The following is a 13,663-nucleotide window of genomic DNA, read 5'->3' as shown; positions in this document are numbered from 1 at the left end:
CCACCCTACAGAAACAGCTCGGCTGGGGCAGCTCAGGAGCCCCCTGGCGAGCAGAGCAGGCTGCTGCCTGTGTCTGACCTGCACAGCTCTGGAGCCGTCTCCTGGCCCATCGGGAGGCAGGGAACAGCTCACTCACCAGCTGAGAAGTGGCAGGGAGTGCTCCCTCAGCAAAACTGCAATGCCAGGCGGCAGAAACGTGAGCCCAGCGATGTTCAGGCCCTTCCACTCCCTGTGCTGAGCTCCCAGAACACTGCCCAGTGCCTGCTTCTCACCAAAAGAACCGGGGCTGACTTCTCCAGAGGGCAAACCCACTGCCCCCCCAGGGAGCCAGGAAGCAAACCCAGTGCCCTCTCTGTGCCAGCCCAGCCCCTCGCAGCCCTGCTGCCCAGGCTGTTTCTCACCTCCTGAGGCTGTCCTTCTTCTCGTCTCTGGTCAGGCAGCTGTCCAGGTGCTGGTTTATGTACTGCTCAGGAACAGCCACCTCGCAGACAGGACACTCCACTGAAAGCAAGCAGAGCGCTCTGCTGATGCTGCTGCCCTCTGAAAGGGGAGCAGGGAAGGAGACTCCAGGAGGGCAGACTTCTTTTTCAAAGGAACTGGCCAGCACCCCCTTGCCAGCTGCCCTGCTCACCCCAGAGCACGGAGGCTCTCTCCAGGGGCTGTCAGCACGGCTCTGCCCTGCAGGCAGCTGCAGTGAAGCCTCTCCTGCACAGGAGGACAGCAGCACCGCCACGCAGAGGCCAGCGGCGAGGCCACACAGCAGCACAGCTCCCTGCTGGGGCTGCTGCCCCCACTCAGGAGCTGCTCCACAGCGCAGCTTCGCTCACACTTGGCACCATGCTCCCAGGCTGGGGCTGTCAGCACAGGAGGTGCCACAGCCCCACAGGGACCCCAGGCCCAGCCGTGCCTCACTCCTGCTCCTCAGCAGGGTCCTTTCCAAGCCCCTGCAAGCTGTGAAGCTGTGGCTCTGTTCTTCTACTGCAGCTGCTCGGTGCCAAAGGGCATCTCCGCTCTCACAGCTGATCCAGCCTTACCCTGTGGGACTGCAGAAGAACCACAGAGTCCTCCAATGCTCCGAGTTGGGAGGGACCTCAAAGGTCACCAGTTCCAGCCCCCCTGGCATGAGCAAGGACACCACCTGCTAGCCCAGGCTGCTTAAGGCCTCAGCCAGCCTGTCCTTGGAGCCTCCACAGCTTCTCTGGGCAGCCTGTTCCAGTCCTCAGCACCCTCCTGGGGGAGAATTTCTTCCTCATGTCTCATCTCAGTCCAGCTCCTTCCAGTCTGAAGCCATCACCCCTCAGCCTGTCACTGCAGGCCTTTGTAAGGGAGCCCCCCCCAGCTCTCCTGGAAGGCTGCTAGGCAAAGGAGAGGCCTCCCTTCTGGAGAGCCTCTGAACAGCAATCCTGACAGAGCTGAAGGCTCGAGCACTGTGAGGGTGGCTCCAGCCCCCAGTCCCAAAGGCATGCCAGAACACCTTGCTCTGGCTCCTTCAGGCCAGGGGAGCAGGATGAATGCTGAGATTGTCTGTGCAGTCATAAGGGAAAGGGAAGAGAAAATGACTTCATTCTGCACTGAGCAAGTGTTGTGCAAGCCTTGTTTGTGAGGGCTCTTACTCAAAGCAAAGGAATCTGTGAGCACTGAACTCCAGCTAATGACCTGGCAGCAGCCCAAGCCTCCTCCTGAGGACCATGCCTGGAGCTGTCCCCCAGCAGCAGCCGCGGGCAGGGGCACCAGGGGTGCACGTCCTGAGGTGCTCAAATGCACACAGCCCCGGGGAAGAGACCAGCACAAAGCCCCACGAGAAGCATCTCACCTTTCTTGGCTGCCTTCACCGCAGACGTGGAAGGCTTCTCGTGGCCTTTGCTGCCCTCAGGGCTCCCTGGTGCTGCCTCCTGGCTGGCTTTAGCGCGGAGCTCTGCAGAGCTGCTGTGGAGCTTGGGCTGTCCCTCAGGCTGCAGACCCTGGTGCTGTGCTGCCGCCAGGCCCCCTGCCTTTGGTGGGGTGCAGACTTCTTCCTTCTTCACAATGCTGGCAACCGCTGGCACCTCTGCACCAGCACTCTCCACGTGGCTGCTGCCAGCTGAAGGCCTGCTGCAGGCCAGCAGAGATGGGAGCAGGGAGGACCCCGAGAGCAGCTGCACCAGCTGCTGCCTGCAAGCAGCCAGAGACAACTGCAGTGAGCTGCAGCAGACAGCAGCAAGGCCAGCAGCAGCCTCTGCTTGAGAGCAGAATGGAACCAGGTAGAGCTCTGCCCTCAGGCCTCCCTTCCCCCTTGCTCGCATGCAGCACTGGGGTGCAGGCTTGGGGCACACAGGGCAGGGGCAGGAGCAGGGCACACAGGGCAGGGGCAGGAGCAGGGCACACAGGGCAGGGGCAGGAGCAGGGCACACAGGGCACACGGGGCAGGAGCAGGAGCGGGGCACACAGGGCACACGGGGCAGGGGCAGGCCAGCTGAGCCCACCATGCTCCACAGACCCTAAGGGCCACCTTCTTCATCTCCAAACACAAGGAATGCATTTGGCATTTCTGAGGCTGCAGAAGAGCTCCAGGACCACAGAGCCAGAGGCTACAGAAGAGCTCCAGGACCCAGGAGCCAAGGGCTCACCCAGCACTGCCAAGTCCACCACTAAACCGCAAAATCCCTCTCCAAACATCCCAGGGAGCAGGTGAGGAAGAGGAAGACCTCCCCTGCCCTGAAGAGGGCAGATGCCCTTCACTAGCCCGGGCTGCTCAAGGCCCCACCCAGCCTGGCTCTGAACACCTCCGGGGTTGGCAGTACCACCCTTGCCCCTAGCCCAGCCAGCAGTGAGATGACTGCACCCTCCCCAGGTCCTGAGAGGCAGCCTCAGGTGAGCCAACGTCCATCTAGTGGTCCCTGCAAGCCACCAGGGACCCCCCAGGGGCAGCAGCTGAAGCAGGCTCTCGTGGCCCTCCACACACCCAGCTCAGCATCCCCAACCCGCTGCAGGCTTCCACAGAAGCCAGATGCAGGAGCCTGGTTCTGGGAGGTCGTGGGCACAGCTGCCAGAGGTAACCCACAGCTGCCCCAGCCTGGTTGCCCAGCTGCAGTGCAAACAGGGGCAGTGAGGCTGGCAGCACAGCCCTGCTGCTCTGGCTGCTCATGCCTAGAAATGGACTGGAAGCCGGCAGGAGGTCAGGGCCTGGCTGACACAGACACAGCAGGCTGGCAACTGCTGGCATGGCACCAGCTCCATGGGGCACCAGATGCCAGGTCCTGGGAACACAAACAGAGTGCCTGTCCCACTCCTGGTCTTGGGCTTGTTTCACCCAGAAGCCTCACAGAGCCCTGTCCCACCCCCCACAGGAGATGTTTCATAGCACCATGGAATTGGTTGGGTTGGAAAAAGTCCTCTGAGATCATCCAGCCCAGCCCCACCCTGGCCCCAGTGCCATGGCCACACGGGTCTGGGACCTCTCCACGGGCACTCCACCACCTCCCCGGGCAGCCTGCTGCAGATGAATTCAGGGCTGTGTCTGCAACACACCTCCAGGTGGCAGAGGCCAGCCCAGGAAGACTTTGTCACATCACAGGAGGTTAGAGGTTCACAGGGTTGGGTTGGAAGGGACCTGAAAGCTCATCTAGTGCCAACACCTCCCAGCAGCACAGCTTGCTTAGGGCCTCATCCAGCCTGGCCTGGAACACCTCCAGGGAGGGGACATCCACAGCCTCCCTGGGCAGCCTGTGCCAGTGTCTGCTCACCCTCCCTGTCCAGAATTTCTTCCTCATCTCCAGTCTCAAGCTCTCCTCTCCCAGCCACAACAGCCCATTCTGCTGGCTGCAGGTGACCACCTTGACCCTCAAGCCAGAGCTGAAGCCTGCCTGGCTCAGAGCACATAGCACAGGGGCACAAACTGGCATCTGTCAGTGTAGCTTTCCCATAAAGCAAAGCCCAGGTCAGCCCCCAGAGCACAGGGAGCTGAGCGAGGCAGCTGCTGATGTTCCTTGCCTTCATCTGGAGGACACAGCTCATCTCCCTCATCTCCTCAGTGCACTTCCTTCTGGGGCTGCCCCTCCTGCCCAGGCCACGCTCTGCTCCTGGTATCCACCAGCTACCTCTGTTTATTTTTCCACAACACTCACCCAGCAGCTCAGGCTCCGCTCCCAGAGGCTGGGCCCAGCTGACAGCGCTGCCGGCACTGCCTCGCACCCTCCAGCTCCCCACAGGGCTCCAGGCTGCCTGCTGCCCAGGAGGGGCCACAGCAGCACAGCTCACAGCACCCCAGGTGCTCTCAGGCACAGCCTGTAGAGGTCTGACCTGTCCCTCAGAAAGGCTCCCAGGCCAAGGCAGGTGCTGGGGGTGGGCCTGGAGCCCAGCAGACTGCAAAGCCAAGCCAGGGGCAGCCGAGCAATGCCCTGGAAGGCTGGAGGAAGGCAGCTCCTTGGCCAGCAGTGGGCACAGCAGCAGGCTCAGAGTGCAAAGCTCAGCACCCTCCAACCTGTCCTGCACAGGACAGGCTGCTGACCTCTGGAGCTGACAGGAGAGACAGACAGGAGACCACCTCACTTCCAGTACAAGGAGGGCACATCTGCATGGAGGCAGCCAGAGCAGAGCCCTTCTGCACAGCACAGTCAGGTTCCAGAGCAGCTGGCTCAGCTGAGACCAGCATGAAACAGAGAGAGAAGCTGGCAGACCAGCCCAGACCCCAGCAGGCACTGGGCACCAAAGGCTGCCTGAACTGCACCATTGGCCTTCAAATGTTGGCAGACCTCTGCCTTGGACCACAGCACAACATCTTAGGATCAGTGTCTGAGGTAGCACAGAATCCCTGAAGGGGCACCAGCAGAGGATGGAGCAGCCAGAAGCCCTGAAGGGGCACCAGCAGAGGATGGAGCAGCCAGAAGCCCTGAAGGGGCACCAGCAGAGGATGGAGCAGCCAGAAGCCCTGAAGGGGCACCAGCAGAGGATGGAGCAGCCAGAAGCCCTGAAGGGGCACCAGGAGAGCATGGAGCAGCCAGGAGCCCTGAAGGGGCACCAGCAGAGGATGGAGCAGCCAGGAGCCCTGAAGGGGCACCAGGAGAGCATGGAGCAGCCAAGAGCCCTCTGCTGCCCTTCCCTTTGCTGGGGAACTGCAGCAGTGCTGCCCTGCCCTCAGGAGAGCACGGCCCCCGCAGGGCTGCTCCCGGGGCGGCTCCCAGGCCGCGGAGCCTTCCCTGGCTGTGTGATGACATCTAGTGGCTCTACCACCCCAAATCCAGTGGCCTCAAGACCAAAGCCCCCCAGAGCACCACAGCCCAGGGCTCTCTGACAAGAGCTCTGCCAGCTGCCACTCCCTCAGCAGCAGAGCAAACCACCCCAGGTCCTCCTGACCCACGGCATCCTGCTGGCTGCTGCTGGGGGATGTGGAGGGGCAGGACTGCACCCCAGGCTCAGTCAGCACTCTCAGAGGGACAGCAGAGCCCTCCACTGCCGGCTGCAGCCTGCCCAGCTCACCTAGACACCTGCCAAAGCCCAGACCACTCTGTTTTCAGGCAGCTCTGCTTTCTGCACTCACTTTGCACTTCTGTTCCCAGTGCAGGACTTAACACAGCTCAGCCACCCTGGGAGCTTTCAGCAGGCACAGGTTTGCCTTCCACGCCCACAGCCACTAAACGTGCTGCAGCCTCAGAGCAGCAGCAGCAGCCTTTAAAGGCTGGAAGATGAAGCTTCAAGGTGTCAGTGATGAGTTCTGACATGCCTCTACCCAACCCCTCCCCTGGAGCCATCCTCTTCAATCCCTGCTTCAGCTAGGCCAGGGAATTCCACCTTGGATTGCCTAAAGATATCTATTTTCAGGCTGCACACAGCACTCTGCCCCTGCCAGCTTTTAAGAACTGGATAAACAGCTTAGGAAATGTCTTTTTTCCAGAGCTGCAAGACTCACAGATTCCAGTGGGAATCCTGTGCTTTCCCAGTGACAGATTTATGGAATGATTTTGGATCAAAGGGACCCCAGAAAGATCACCTAGCTCCAATCCCCTGTCTCACTGAGGTTGGGACCTCAGAAAGATCACCTAGCTCCAGTCCCCTGTCTCACTGAGGTTGGAAGGGACCTCAAAAAGGTCATCTGCCTCAGTGAGACAGGGGACTGGAGCTAGGTGATCTCTGAGGTCCCTTCCAACCCATGCCATTGTCTGGTGCTGTGAGAGCAGAGAGGGCTCCTCTGCCTTTTCAAAGCAGCTCCCCTCAGCAAGCTGATTGTTGTTGGCTCCCTGCCACTCAGGGCAGAGCAGGGCCACTACAAGCTGTGTGTCTTATTGATCTAACTTTGGTGTGGAGCAATTGACTGAAGTCCAAGTCACAACAGGCAAGTTGATGAAACTCCTCTGCTAAGATTGATACTGAGCCATTAAAGCACTCAAAAAATATGAAATAAAAATAGATGAAGGTTTAGGATTCAATATCCTAATGGAACCAAGTCAGCACTGCTTGTTCCATACAAAGTGAGACCTCACCAAGAGCTGGAGTGACCTATTTATCACAGGAACCCCCCAAAGGCAGAGCTCAGGCTGAAATGATGGAGCTGTGGAATCCCAATCCTTCAAAGCAAATCAATTCAGGTAAGTGGTGGTCACACAGAGCAGATCCTCAGCACAGAGGAGGCCTCTCCAGGAACAAAGCCAGAAGCAGAACCAAGCTTCCTACCACTGACAAAGTCAAGGACCTTACTGACTTCAAGCTCCACGGCAGAGGAAAAGAAGATTGACTTTGCCTCCCTCGGACACAGCAACACCTTCAAACACCCTAGCAAATGACTGAGCTGCTTCTGGGCAGCAGAAAACAGAGAGAGAATGCAGGCAACCTCTCTCTGCACTGGTGCCCACCAAGGGGTGCTCACCCTGCTGCTCCTGTCTTTCAAAGGGCTTTTAACCTCCCTGCTGCCTGCTGTTAACTCACTCCTGACCTCAGCCCAGCCAGAAGCACGAGGCTCCACTGCTTCCCTCAGCCAGGCAAGCTCACACCTCTGGGCCCTCGATGGTTGATTTCCTTCCACCCACTGACTTCACCAGGAGAACTCCCTTGTGAGCTGACCCTTGGGACAGACAAAAGCCTCCTGGGCAGAATTTGCCCTGCACACTTAAGAAGGATTCTAGAGGAAAAAGTCTGCAGGGACAGGATGAGGGCAATGGCTTGAAATCAGAGCAGAGCAGATGGAGATGGGATGTGAGGAACAAGTTCTGCACCAGGAGGCTGCTGGAACACTGGCAGCAGGTTGCCCAGGGAGGGAGCTGAGGCCTCGTCCCTGGCTGGACAGGGCTCTGAACAAGCTGCCCTAGCTGGGGGTGTCCCTGCTGACTGTAGAGGGCTGGGACTGGGTGAGTTTTGGAGGTCCCTTCCCACCCAAACCATTCTAGGATTCTCTGATTATTCTCCTAGTAGAATCCTGACTTCCCTTGACTTCCTGCATGTGGAAGGGAGTGGAACTTGCAGAGCAGCAAGCCAGAAGCAAACCCAACCCAAGGCTGCCCAACCTGCACACATCTCCTGAGTGCACAGCAGCCTTCAGCCAGGAGGCTGCAGGAGCTTTGCAGCAGCACAAACATTTGTCTTTGACAATCTCTCTGTGACACCACTGCCTTTGCTTCTCAGACCTCACACTGCTCCTCTAGAAGGCCTCCTGGGCTGGTCACACTGTCACACCTCCCTCTGCAGCTGCCAAAGCAGGCAGAGTGTCCAGACAACCAGAGGGTACCTTGCAGACTGAAAGCTCTTCACCAGCTCATCTAAGGTCCGGTTATTTTTCAGGTCAGATTCTGAGGTTGCCTATTAAATAGAAAGAAAAGGGTAAACAAAGGGGGAAACAGTCAACAGCAGAGAAGACAAGGCCCCAGAAAGCCTGTCAGTGCTCAGTCACTTCTTCGCTGATCAGTGCCTCAGCTGCCCCCCACTGAAGGAATGGCACTGCGGGCACCATGCTTTGCCCTCACTCCCCAAAAGGAAGGGTGGGAAGGCAGGACTGGGGTCGGCTACTCAGCACAGACCAAAGAGAAAAGCCAGGTGAGGAAAAGCCAAGCACTTACCACAGAGCAGGTTGGGCACTGGGTCTTGTAGGACAGGAACTTGCGAATGCAGAGGGAGCAGTCTGCAGGGGGACAGAGGTCGGCGTCAGGCAGCAGCCCTCCAGCAGCCCTGCTGCTGAGCGCTCAGCCTGCAGCCCGTGTGCAGCCCAGCCCACAGCACCCCAGTGCTGCAGGGCACTGCTTTCCCACGGGCTTAAACCCTCTGTGCTTTAGGCAAGCACCCTTCAAGAGACAAGCCCAGACCTCTGTCAAAGGCAGCAGCTTACTTTTGCTTCTCTCCCACTCCCCTCCTTTTCCTACAGGAGAAGCAGTCCCACCACGGCCCAGGTTTCAGCCTGCCAATCCTGGGGTGACCAAGCAGGTCTCTGCCTCCTACAGACAGCACAGACACTAAGACCTAAGTGGTGCCCCCAGGTTCACTGCCATCTGCACTGCCAGCCCAAGCCCCCTGTGAACCCACACCCACAAAGCAGTCACAGGGCTCTGCTGCAGCATTCTGCTTCAGCACAGAGAGGAGAGCCCCAGCAGGTGACACGGAGCTGACAGACATCACCGGGTGCCTAATGACAGCGACAGGAGGTCAGTGCACAAGTGACTGCCAGCAAACAGTCACTTGTGCACTGCAGGCAAGTGCCCAGCCTGCAGGCAAGAAGGCTGTGAGATGCAGGAGGAACAAAAGGAGAGACGTCGGTGGCAGCACAAGGTGCAGATACCAAAGGCCACAAGTGCTGAGGTGAGGCAGGAGCTGTGCAGCTGCTCAGCTGGAAGCACAGCAGAGCTGTCAAGACAGGCTTAAAGAAAGGGAAACCCTGGGTGACAAAAGAGCCACTCCTGTGGGAACACACCAAACAGACCCAGGCTCCCTGCCCACCTTCCACACTGCACCAGGCCAGCGCTGCACTCCCTGGAGCTGAGCTGGGGACAAAGGCTCCAACCCGGGCATGCTGCTGACTCAGGAGGCTGGCAGCTGGTGCCAAACCAGCTCCATCCCCTGCTGGAGGGCAGCACTTTTGAACACTGGTGCTCATGCCTACCAGAAGCAGACAATCTCTCACATCACCTGAGTTTGTCCTCTCAGACCCAAGGCACCAGAGACCTGCAAGCCACAGCTCCCTCGGCCCTGCCAGGTGTTGGCAGCAGGCATCCATCTGCAAGGGCTTTACTTAGGCAAATCTGCCCAGCCACTGAAGGTGCAACCCAAAGCACTGTGGAGGTTAAACAGCTGCTGTCAGGAGAGCTGCTGAAGGCTACCAGTCACCCAAGAAGGGGCAGAGGAGGAATTTTAAGTGGCTGTAGGTGCAAACAGATTATGGAGGTGTCTAGAAGCCCTGAAACAGGTCATGAAGAGAAACAGAAGCAACCTCTCTTGGCAGCAACTGCATCTCTTTTTCACCTCTGCACAAAGAGCCCCTCCTGCACAGCACAGGGCTCTGTGCTCCAGGCATGCAGCCTGTCTGTCAGCTAGAAACACTCCAAGAGCCCTGGATCGATTTATTGGCCACATTTGGGCTACTGGGAAATGAAACATGCCAGATGCTAAAAAGCAGAAGGCTCTTTCCCAAGGGAAGGGCTCCTGAGCATGGCTGTGCCAGGGGCAGGCTGCAACAGCAGCACCTGCGGAGGATCTGCAGTGCTCCTGCTTTCAGTGGCCACAGTTCCGCCAAGCTAAACTCAATTCCATTGCCAAACTACAACATCCTCCTCCCTGCAAGAAAGTGCTATGGATTTGGGACAAAACAATGAGAAGCTTTATTTTAACATGAGCACCTCCCCTAACCTGACTAAGGGCAAGCTGCTGGGCTGCCACATTCTGGCAGCTATTAACCCCTGGGCAGGCAGAGCGGCACTGACCTGAGCTCAGAACAGCTCCTGCCACACAGCCCCCTGCTGCGTTATGACAGGCATCTCAGCGAAGAACGGCAGGAACAGGTGGGGTCGAAGGGCATTCAGCCAGAGGGGTGCTGGTGCTGTCAGAAGGGAGCAGGAGGAAAGGTGGCTTCACAGCCTTTCCCCAGACCACTCCACAGAGGCAGACCTCTTCGCTGGCTAAACCTTGAGCAGGAGGTGCTGGGTACAAGGTTGGACTTTATGACCTTAGAGGTCTGTTCCAACCTGACTGATTCTATGTCCAGGGAGGTGGCTGAACCCCCATCTGTGGAGGTGTGTAAAAGAGGCAGGAATGTGGTGCTGAGGGACGTGGGTTAGCTCCAGGTGATGGCTGGACCTGTGATCTAACCCTCTGTGACCTTGAAGATCTTTCCAAGCCAAGTGATTCTGTGGCTGATGAAGGAAGGATGAGTAACCTCTGCCCCACGCAGCGAGCAGTCAAATGAGGACTTGTCTCTGAAACTGCAACACAAAACTCTTTTTGAAGATGTTTTCCCCCAGTTTTCTGTTGCTCAGCCTAAATGCAAGAGGATTCTGTCAGCCACCGTGGCCCATGGGCCACCTGGGCACGTGGTTCAATGGCCACGGTCGATGGTTGGACTCTGTGACCTTGGAGGTCTTTTCCAACCCAAACAACTCAGATTCTATACAGTCATCCTCCAGTCTCTTGTCTCCCAGGAAAGCTGCATGAGGACCTAACCACCCCCTCAAAACTTCAGCCCTGCCTGTCTGCCTTCATCTGCCAGCAGACTGATGGAGTCAGCCTTAAAAGGAGTCAGAGGGCCACGACATGTCCCCACCACAGCCACCCCTGTAGTCCCTGGGATGTGTGATGAGGCACACTCAGTTCTCAGCTCCACAAAGTCCCAGGGCAGAGGGAACAACCTCAGCAGCCCTTTATGACCTGCCACAAACACCCTGCTTGCCTGGCTGCTGCGGGAGCAGCTGCTGGTACAAGGGCACTGCCTCTGTGCCAGCTCTGCTTGAGCTGGGCTAAACGTAACCCAGTGCCACAGCAGTGTCCAGGGCACTCTGCACGGAGCGCAGCGACCGCAGGACAGCAGGCAGACCGACAGCCACCGAGAGGCGAGCTGCGTGCGGATCCCTGGGGAGTTAGTGCCCGGGGAGCTGGCAGAGCAGAGGAGGAGCCCTCACCCCCAGCCCTGCCGCAGCCGCAGCCCCCCAGGCAGGACGGCAGCGGCGGCCGAGCTCCCGCGGGCTGTACTTACAGTTGTGCGAGCACTGGGGGATGATCATGGCAATGCTGAAGTAGTCGAAGCATATCCCACACCGCAGCAAGTCATCAACCTCCTGCGACAGAAAGCTGGGCTCACACAGAGCTCACGGCGGGACCGGCACCGGCACCGCAGCCGCCGGCTCTGTACAGCGCTGGGGCGGGCCGGGCCCTGCTCCCACCGCCGCGGAGAGCCGCCGGGGGACCCTCCTTGCCCTGCTTCCCTCCCCCCCCCCAGCGGCGGCCGCTGCGGCTCCAGCCGAGGCCGGGCAGCGCCGGGGGCTGCTGTCCGCCGGCCGCCATCGCCCCGGCCGCCTCCTCACGCACCTTCAGCGGAGACAGGCTCTGCGGCCACGGCGGCTCGGCCAGCGGCAGCTCCAGGGCCATGGCGGCTCGGCTCGGCCTGCCTCGGGCCCCGCTTCGCTCCCTCCCCGGCTCGGCACAGCCCGGCTCGGCACGGCTCGGCACGGCCCCGCACGGCTCGGCACGGCCCCGCACGGCCCCGCACGGCTCGGCACGGCCCCGCACGGCTCGGCCCGGCCGGCAGCGAGTCCGAATCCCCCGCGCGGAGCCCTGCGCGCCGCGCCCGGGCCGCACTTCCGCCGTCGCGGGGGCTGCCGGGAGCCGCGGGCCGGGGCCGGTGGCTGGCGGCGGGGCCGGGCCGGGCCGGGGCCGGTGGCTGGCGGCGGGGCCGGGCCGGGCCGGGGCCGGTGGCTGGCGGCTGGCGGCGGGGCCGGGCCGGGCCAGGGCTGCTCACGGCTGCCCGCGGCGCGGGGCGCTCAGCGCCAGCCCGGAGCAGCAGCCCCTGCGGCAGGTTACCCGGGAGCACGGCTCGGCAGGCTGCACCGCCGCCCCAGGCAGCCTGCCCCGGGCGGGCCTGCCCCCGCTCTTCCAGCGCCCCCACAGCCCCCACTGGACCCTCCCCAGCAGTTTCCAGTCCCTCTTAACTGGCCCAAGCAGCGCAGCTGTGCCCTCGGCAGGGCAGTGCTTGGCCCCTGCAGTGACAGACGCTGCTGCCCATGAGCTGCCCCTGGCAGGCTGCTCTCAGTGCCAGCCCAGCGAGACCTCGCCTCGCACCTGCGTGTGGCTGGACGCGGCGGGGCGGGCGCGGAGGCGCAGCGCGGGCAGGGCTGTGGGGCGGCCGCGCCGCAGAGCAGGCTGTGCTGACCGGCGCCGGCCCAGGCACGGCCTGCGCTGATCGCTGCTGGATGTTCTCAGAGATTCCTTAGCATTTAGAGCAGTGGAAAGTTTCGTGTCCTGTCATTGCCAGCTGCAGAGGAGCCTGAGCACCAGCAGGGAGATTGCTCAGGAACGTCTCACGGCGACCTAAGCCTGCCCTCGCCTGAAAGCTGGCAGTGATTTGCTGATTTCTTCATGCCTAAATTTAGTCTGATCTGGAGAAATTTAGAGCAAAACAAAACCCCACCAGGCAGCCTTAGCTCCTGAGACAGGGCTGCACAAAGCCCCTGTCAAAGCAGGCTGGGCTGAACGCTCACCATGCCAACCAGAACAACGTCAGAGTGCCTGGACCAACAGACTTAACCAACGCGAGCTTGGCCCCGAAGGTAGCCAGGACCCAGCACTTGTCCAAAGAGCTTCACCCCCTCTGGCCTGGCCTGGTCCAAGACCCTGCAGCAATGCAGCAGAGGCCTGGTGCCAGAGCCCATAGGTGCCACAGCCCACAGCTGAGCCCTGGGTGTGCAAGGAGGGCAACAGCAGCGCTGCCTGAGCTGGTAGTTGATGTCAGAGGGCACTGATGTGGTGGCTGGCACAGAAACAGAGCCACAGGATAGTTTGAGTGGCAAGGGACCTTCCAGGTGAGGCCCTGAGCAACCTGAGCTAGTGGGAGGTGTCTCTGCCCATGGCAGGGGATGGCACTAGATAAGTGTTGAGGTCCCCTCCAACCCACTCAGGATTCTGCACTGCTATGACACCAGCAGGATATTAAACACTTCCCGAAATTAAAATGCTGGCAATGAGATAATTAGATCCAAAGCTCCAAGCCCCTCACTGTGGACACAGCCTTTCATCAGTGCTTGGCCTTGGCTCTTGTATCTTAGTCAGTCCCTGCAGTCAGCCTAACTGTGCCATCGGGGCCGGTAGGGAAGCACTGGGCAGTGTGGAGGGCATGGCCGCAGGACTGTGCCTGGGAAGGTGGCAAGGGGCTGAGGCTCTGCTCCAGCGCCAGCAGGTGGAAGGGACATCCCTGGGCAGCAGCAAGGCGCTGCTCTTGGTGCTGCTGTGGCAGGGAAGCATCAGGCAGAGCGTCGAGAGGGTTCCAGAGGGGTGGGGCATCTCCAGGGTGTGCTGTGCCACACAGAAATCAGGGAGATGTGGGTCTGCGACCTCTCCTGCTCCCCCATGCCCGTGGGCCTGGCCACCCCTCCCGCCGGAGGCTGCAGGAGGAGCGGAGGAGCACACCGAGGACAAGCAGTGTTCTCTGGAGCCTCTGCCGGAGGGTAGGAGTCCCCAGGCAGGGCGCATTTGCCAGCTGCGGCTGTGACCCGTGCCACCAAGGGCG

General features: G+C 60.3%; 1 protein-coding gene across 2 annotated transcripts in view; it reads right to left on the bottom strand.

Annotated features, from left to right (window-relative positions):
- The window catches only part of RAD18 (RAD18 E3 ubiquitin protein ligase), a 33,535-nt gene extending 21,932 nt beyond the window's left edge, over nucleotides 1-11,603 (bottom strand). For both annotated transcript variants that reach the window (XM_064156135.1, XM_064156136.1), the window contains exons 1-6: nucleotides 11,470-11,603; nucleotides 11,138-11,219; nucleotides 8,022-8,083; nucleotides 7,694-7,764; nucleotides 1,814-2,151; nucleotides 402-501 (exon numbers count right to left, since the gene is read on the bottom strand). In XM_064156135.1, coding sequence (XP_064012205.1) covers nucleotides 402-501; nucleotides 1,814-2,151; nucleotides 7,694-7,764; nucleotides 8,022-8,083; nucleotides 11,138-11,219; nucleotides 11,470-11,529 — 713 coding nt within the window. In that variant the 5' untranslated portion in view covers nucleotides 11,530-11,603. The remainder of the gene's footprint in view (nucleotides 1-401; nucleotides 502-1,813; nucleotides 2,152-7,693; nucleotides 7,765-8,021; nucleotides 8,084-11,137; nucleotides 11,220-11,469) is intronic.
- Nucleotides 11,604-13,663: the final 2,060 nt, after the last annotated feature.

This window comes from Pogoniulus pusillus, chromosome 16, assembly GCF_015220805.1.
Source record: "Pogoniulus pusillus isolate bPogPus1 chromosome 16, bPogPus1.pri, whole genome shotgun sequence".
NCBI lineage: Eukaryota > Metazoa > Chordata > Aves > Piciformes > Lybiidae > Pogoniulus > Pogoniulus pusillus.
Note: the sequence above shows the minus strand (reverse complement) of the source record. Positions and strands in the feature narration are given on the sequence as shown.